The sequence below is a fragment of the Panicum hallii genome, chromosome 3 (genome assembly GCF_002211085.1).
Source record: "Panicum hallii strain FIL2 chromosome 3, PHallii_v3.1, whole genome shotgun sequence".
Classification (NCBI taxonomy): Eukaryota; Viridiplantae; Streptophyta; class Magnoliopsida; order Poales; family Poaceae; genus Panicum; species Panicum hallii.
This window is the reverse complement of record NC_038044.1, coordinates 45,610,407-45,618,165: the sequence shown is the minus strand read 5'-3', so window position 1 is coordinate 45,618,165 and position 7,759 is coordinate 45,610,407. Positions and strand designations below refer to the sequence as shown.

At 43.5% G+C, this 7,759-nt stretch overlaps 1 protein-coding gene across 1 annotated transcript; it reads right to left on the bottom strand.

The window, feature by feature from the left end:
* Positions 1-2,555: 2,555 nt before the first annotated feature.
* LOC112887286 lies at positions 2,556-7,328 on the bottom strand. The gene is made up of 6 exons (XM_025953425.1): positions 6,953-7,328; positions 6,426-6,602; positions 5,943-6,068; positions 5,269-5,448; positions 4,890-5,054; positions 2,556-3,143 (listed from the first exon to the last, which is right to left on the bottom strand). The coding sequence occupies exons 1-6, from the start codon at positions 7,172-7,174 to the stop codon at positions 2,808-2,810; spliced, it is 1,206 nt and encodes a 401-aa protein (XP_025809210.1). The 5' UTR covers positions 7,175-7,328; the 3' UTR covers positions 2,556-2,807.
* Between the last annotated feature and the right edge of the window lie 431 nt (positions 7,329-7,759).

The window sequence follows — 7,759 nt, the reverse complement described above, 5'->3', positions numbered from 1 at the left end:
ATAAGTGGTCATGGTCCGTCCTTACTTTTAGTGTAACGGCATCCATTGCCTGCTTAACCGTGAAATGAATATGATCACTCTCCTCACCAAGGATTTCTACCTTCAAGGTATTGGTTTTCTCCCCGAAGTAAGGGTTCTATATGGAACCTTGGTTATCTCAGTCCATCATTGACTCGAAAATGGCTATGCCATATCAATCAGTTTTCCCTATCTATCACACTTCATCAAATTGGTCTCCTGGAATTCTATTTGAGCTTCGGTATTGCTTGATTCTAGTTAACTCATGAGGCTCTCATCACATAAGAAAGTGGGACCCAACCAAAGGTAGTGCCTTATTTGTCTCGCTAACCCTTCGTCTTTACTCTCATTGCAATAGCAAACATCCATACATCCATCCATTCATTCATTTCATACATGCAATCATTGCAATCACGTTGTATTGCATTGCATGCCAATGCCAAGTGCGTACAAAATGGCAAAAAATGCCAAAGGGCAAAATGAAACGCTCTCAAGCGAAAGGCTGAAGGTATTCGTAGAAATGAAAAACAAAACCCTCTCGAGCGAAAGGCTAAAGGTATTCGTAGAAATGAAAAATGAAACCCTCTCGAGCGAAAGGCCAAAGGTATCCATAGAAATGGAAAATGATAACCTCTCGAACGAAAGGCTGAAGGTAAATCGTAACGCCAAGTGTGATTACGCAGACAAGCCATGAAAGGCCTGCTTTATTTCTATGTAATTCATAACTCCGGATTGGATGGAAAAATGAAGTTATATCTATGCAGCCCATAGAAAGCTTACAAAATAGATGAAGGTGCCCAAAGGGCTCGACCTCTACCTCCGCGACGACTACTTCGCCTTCATCCTCGTCGACACAGTTCAGCTCGAGGGGCTCAACATCTACCTCAGCGACGACTACTTCGCCTTCGTCCTCGTCGACACAGTTCGGCTCGAAGGGCTCGACATCTACCTCAGCGACGACTACTTCGCCTTCATCCTCGTTGACACAGTTCGGCTCGAGGGGCTCAACATCTACCTCGGCGATGACTACTTCGCCTTCGTCCTCGTTGACACAATTTAGCTCGAGGGACTCGATGTCTACCTCGATGATGACTAGTTCGCCTTCATCCTCGTCAACACAGTTCGGCTCGAGGGGCTCAACATCTACCTCGGTGACGACTACTTCACCTTCGTCTTCATTGACACAGTTCGGCTCGAGGGGCTCGACCGCTACCTCAGCGACGACTACTTCGATTTCACCCTCATCGATGTCAGATGCTTTGACTGCGTGCAAAGCACCTTTGCTGCCTCCACTACGAACCCCGGACAAGAGGGGCTATAGCAGGCCATGGTGGACTAGCACCTCCTGGCATACAAGTCATACCCGGCGCTCGCGAGTGGAGGCCTGAAGGGGTTGTTGGCTTCGACAAGACCAATGCAACGTCGTTTCTGCTTCCTCTACTTCGACTATATCAACTACACTGCTTCCTCTACTCTACGCCGAAGAGGGGTTTTATACTTCGGCTACAATGAAGAGGAACCATCTGCTTCAGCTATAGCGGCGCGGCAGGAGGTGATGACAAGGCTCAACCAGCTCCGAAGATGCGAGCGCTCGGGATCCAAGGCCCTGAAGCCTATGGGACGAAGTTTCTGCTTTCATCATCGCCAAAAATCCACTTCATCATCAAGACCAAAGTCAATCACTAGCTGGATTATTGTTGTCATGTATGTGTGGATCCGCAAGACGTGCATGCTCTTTTCTCCATTTGTTTTGTCCCACTGGGTTTTCGGATGGAGTTTTTCGCGAGGCGTATGAGTGGGTGGTCATGAGGGCATTCCTCACAGTCGAGGTCATAGATAGGGCTAGGTCACTTCCTATATATTTATCTACTATACTTTATACTTTGTTGTACCAGCCAAACTGAAGTAGCTAAGAGCCTACTGTTGGAAGAATGGCCCGGCCTAATGAGTAAATGAGCCTCATGTAAAGGTCCATGGTCTATTTACGAATTTACGAATATTGTATCCACCAGGGGTTTGAGGGTAAATTGTCACCCCATTACCTCCTCTATATAGATGACTTAAGGGGTCAAGAAGAGGGGACTCACTTGAGCACTCCTCACTTACTCTCTCGTAGACCTTCGGAGCTCTCTTCCTCTCTCTCCACTGCTTGGCGGAGTCACGTCCCCTACGCATCCCCAACGGTTTTGTCCAACAATTACTCCCTAGTTTTCATTTGTGTGATACAAAACTGTATTCATAAGAACATATTTTTTAATATGAATACGACGACATCATGCTTGGGCCATAAAAGTTATATAATGATGGCCTATTTATTTGTTAAATGACCTAACAAAACTATAAATAAAAACAGTGGGAGTTTGTATGAATATATTTTTCACATTTGAGATTTTAAATCACTTTGGTTTTGAAATTGAATAGTTCGATAATCTGGTCCCATGATTGTTTGTCATATAAAGTCAATTCACTGCAACCCAGATTTCATGCAAACACCGTTATCATAGGAACTGGGACAGCAAGAAAAATAAATTAGGCACTGATACAAAAACAGAACAGAATTGAAGATGCGAAATAGTCAACGTATGTATAAGTTACACAGCCAGTACGAGCATCCCAAGCACGAACACGGCTCTTGACATTTGGCCAGAGCTCAGTAGCAACAAACAGAGGCATGACAACCGTGGGAACTTGATTACATGAAAAATGGCAGTATAAAATGTACCGTCCCACCACCAACCACCTTGCTGCTCTTCTGTGATGGTTGGGAGGCAGCAGGCTTGCTTTATTGCTCAATTGCTCAGAGAGGAAGCCGGCGACAGGGACTTTGGAGAAGCTGGTACAACAGAGCAAGATTCTGGTACAACGATGGATGTTGATGATGCAGCAGATTCAGGTGTAGCTGGAGTGGCTGCCCGACCAACGCTTGATCCAGTACGGGGTAATACTTGTGTAGGGTACACTTCGGTGACCTCTTCTATGCCTTCGTCTACATATATGACATCCTGCATAGTCAGTTGGTGGTACTCGACTATTTCTCGCAGGAATCGGTTTTCTCGAGCATATACAGAGTTCTCATGTGCTAGCCGTGCCTTTTCTGCTAATAGCGTCTCTAACTGGAGGCGGATCTGCAAAAGCAATGAACAATGTATGGTCATCAGAGTGGCAGATGACTTAGAACCTTGTCCATTTAGCTAGCCATATAAGTTTATATTAAACTACACAAATACTACTTCGCTTAGTCGAAAAATTTCTATAAAACAAATTCAGAGAACCAGATTGTTATTTGCAAAGTTTTCCAAAACCATTCTATAAGCCACCATCATTTCCAGTGTGCCAGGTCCACTTGTTGATCTCACGAACCTATGTATGGTCACCGTGCCAGGCCCACTTGTTGATCTCACAAACCTATCACGTTTCTTTCATTTTCATGGGGTAGCTGCTATGAAAAATAACTGATAAATGAACGTATTGTCTGCCAGGAGGGGCCAAATCAATGTGATTTTTTTATTTGTGTTCCACCTTATGTTCCAAAACTACTTGGTCCACGAAATTGTTGCCTAAAAAGATGCAGTATATCGTGGCCATACTCAAACGGTGGCATGGTTATGTAAACATTACACTATAGGTTTCTTTTGCTAGATGATATAGAGAAAATTTGACAATCATAAAACAATTATGAACAACAAGTTTGTGTGAAATGCAATTAGACCTAATAGGGATAAAATTCTCTATATGCATTTTATTGAGCAGAGCCAACAAAAAAACTTCTAGGAACCAATTGTTGGTTGATTGGTTCAATAATTTCATTGTGCTAATTGGAGCAAACATCCAACATACATACTCACACAATGTCAATGGGTGTTCCACATAAACCCATAATGTTTTCATCAACATACATTACTAGTGGGTAATATTGTTAAAAATCTACTACTGTTCAAAAATATATGGTAATTTTTTTATTTAGAACAATGGTTTGACTAAATATTACTATGTTGTGATACAAATCATAAGTACTTTTGAATCAAAATCTAATAACATCAATTTTGCATTCCAAAAATTATGTACTAATAGAGTAATTAGTGGTCAAAGACTTATCCTATTGTAACAAAATACACCATATATTTTTGTACGGAGATAGTGTTACTACTTGAAAAAAATTAGTTGATGGTAAAATTCTGAAAATATGAGTTTAAAACTGGCTCAATGGACTGATTTAAACAAATTTGAACAAGGAGGGTGACAGCAATTAAAGGTGTGATATAAATGCAAGCCACATGAGCAACACATGCCTCTGCACAGCTAAATTAAGCAAGTGACCAAACTGAAGGCACAGTGTAGCATGAGCACAGATTTGAAGCCAAGATGCAGGCCCAGCTATATAGATCTCTAAAGGGATTATGACAGAGCTAAGGGGTGGCACAGGGCTGCTGGTTGTGTACTGTGATTGTGGTTCAACAGATAACGGTAAAACAAGTTTTAGTTCATTGCAAACTATGAGCAACTAGTACTAGTAGTTAGGACTTTTGGAGTCTCAAAACCTCGCTTTGCTAGGAACTCTTGAGAAACAACAAGAGAATTGGACTAGCTCCTTCCACATCAAAGCTTAAATTGAGTATGTAACTTATGATAACTCGTCAACTCAAGGAAGTTGCACCCAGTGTTGACATGATGTCCTAATGATTATCAATAGCCAATAAGTTAAAAAAAAAAACTGGACAATGATGTGGAAAATAAATAGGCTATAGTATTTTAGTATAACTTTAAATGCGGATAGAGTAGCCAAAATACATTTTTTAGAGATAATTTCATCAGCAATCAATACTCCAAATAATTTTTTTTAGTTTCTTGTTTTTTCTCAAAGAGAGGCTAACCAGATCATCATCTTCTGGATTATCACCCTTGTCATAACTTTCTCGCAACATTTTATTCTCTTCTTCAAGCTGAGCACAACGTTCTTTCGCAAACGCTAAATCTGCCTTGACAGTTTTCAGCTCACGCAATAGCAACTTTGCTTTTGCAGCCATGGCATTTGCAACCTGTATGGGTAAAAGATGGAGACATTAGTTCAGTCATACCTGAAAAGATGGCACTATGAGAGCCAAAATCACGGTTATCAATCAAATGAAAATTATCGTGTTCCTTATCCCAGCCAAGCAAAATAAATTTGGCATTTTTTCCGTACAGTGGATTCAAACATGCAAAATGGAGCACTGTAGCAACATATCTAGTGACGCATATTTGCCACCTTACGTCGCGAGATGCCTTCAACTGAGTTTCATGGTCAAGAGGATTTTGAGGAAGATATTTTTGAGTAAGTTTGTGATCAGCTTCTCCTTGTGTATTTGAAACAGCTCCTTTTCTTCTTATGTTCAGTTTACGCGTCTCCTGAATAATGTCGGCTGTTTTATTCTCTACAATGGTCCGACCTTCCTGACAAAATACAATATACAGCATGAATCAACAAACGGAATCTGACATAACCGAAGGATATTTTAATCATAATTCTAGTTAAGGGAAAAAAATCACAAATAACAAATTTATTGCCATTGGATGTGCAGGAAATAGACCAACAAGGTAAAGAACTAAAGATATATAACTGTCACCGATTCTCAGTGCACATGGAATGTCAACAACAAAAAGTGATGTAACCAAAGGATATATCAGCCCACAAATGTAACCAAACAATCACAAGAAACAAGCTTGGTGCCACTTGCTATACCAGGAAATAGACCAACATGGATCCAAAGAACAGGAAAAGCAAGGAATTTCCTTTCCCACATATTATACTGGATATGAAGCATTTTAGCAATTCTTGGTGCAGAATAACATTGACCTCGTGAAACATAGAACTGATACTAAGGGGGATCTATTTTCGTGTTATTCTTTTTTGAGTAAAAGGAAGAAGAATCGATACAGCAACTTACTTCAAGGGCGTTTTTTATTGTTCCTCCAATATAGTTAAGGGAGGAAGTTATGGCCTCAGATCTCTTCTGAGATGGAGGTGTCTCAGATTTCCATGTCTCTCCTGGAAATTGCTGTGAACGTCGACGCTGCGGCATCATGAGAAGGAGAAACGTCAGTGTCCCACATGAACATCTCAAAAGGAACTAAGCATAATGATGACAGCAGTTGGCAGTGAATCAGGACAAAGATTTACAGAGTAAACCATAATTGTAACTAAAAGATGATAGCTCTTCATTGTAGTAATAGAACAGAAACACAAACACTGGCTATGTCAAGCTTAAAACAGAAATCGGAAGCTTAGAATGTACTGCTAGATCTATTAAAGTAACCATTAGTACAGATATTAAGTGGCTTCAATTACATGACAAGGAGTTTAACTTAAATTTAGCACCCAAGAAATCAATTAAGGCAAACATAGTAGCACGAGGATTGCAGATCCCCACCTGGACACCTACTGACGCTTCATCTCTCGGTGACTGCTGCCCTGTTGGCGATTCATGCTGCCCTGGGGAGCCATCCTCATCAAGAAACGACTTTGCCTTCCGTGCGAGGGCACCCCAGAATCCGTACTTGGCCTCGTTCAAGCTCTTCATGGAAGTGTATTCGTAACCCGAAGAGTCCTACACCAAGACCAAAACCAAAACCAACAAGCATCACTTCTGAACACTAGACAAACAGTTCTGACCACTTGACCGATTCCGAGGACAGGAGCAATTTTCAACGTGGAACCGGCGAAGTCAAGCATAAAAAGTTCACCAGCAATCGGTCAATCTTACACGAATCAGATGGTTATATACTGCGCCTAAACACGAAATGATCCGCCGGTTAACCGAACCCCCAATGAAAACTATATTCCCCAACATGCCGCTGCCGGTGACCGGGCCAGATCCGACCCCGACGCATCTAGAGGCGAAACCGCAGAGGGAATAAGAGGAGCGAGAGAGATAGAGAGGGGCACGGCGCGGCGTACCAGGGACGTGGTGGAGACGGAGGGCTCGTGGTGACTCCGGCGGGCCGCCGCCGAGGCCGAGGAGGAGTAGGCGGAGGCGATGGAGGAGGCGTCCCGGTGCGCGGCGGAGGCGCGCATGGCCTGCGCGGCGAGGGAGTCCGGGGAGGCGGGGCCCACGGACGGCGGGTGGTGATGCTCGAAGGAGGGCGGCTGCTGGGGCTGGGGCTTCCGTCGGTAGGCCATCGCGGTGGGGTTGGGGCGGCGCTGCGGCGGCGAGGCAGGCGCCCGGTGGGAGACGGTCGCCGGGGCGTTGCGCACGTTTCTACGCCAGCAGGGAGGCGAGATGAGACGCGTCGTCAGGTACGGCGTGGACTCGAGGCACTACTGCAGACAGAGTGCAGACGGGACGGAGTTGGGTTGGACTCGAACTCGATCCGAGGCGCAGCAACAGCCACTGGTTCGTTCACGTGGTGGCCCCTCGCGCCTCGCGGTCTTGCCGTTCGCACACCGTCGTCACACGCAGCCGCTGGCCGCTGGAGTGATTCGACAATTTCTGTACAAGGAGATCGAAGTGTCTTGAGGTGGCTTCAGTAAATCTCACTTTCTCTTTTTTTAAGATAGACATCGGAAGTTGATCGTACATGTCCTATACTCCACCTTATATGTAGTATTTACAAAAAAATAGAAGTGTTGCCATATAAACAACTTATATTATTAAAAAATTATTCTTCCTAGGTGATGCATATGCAAATAGTAGTAGAAGGATTTGGCGGTATCGTTGGAACAATTTATAGTGGCAAAGTTTCTACAGGGGATTACCAAACTTCC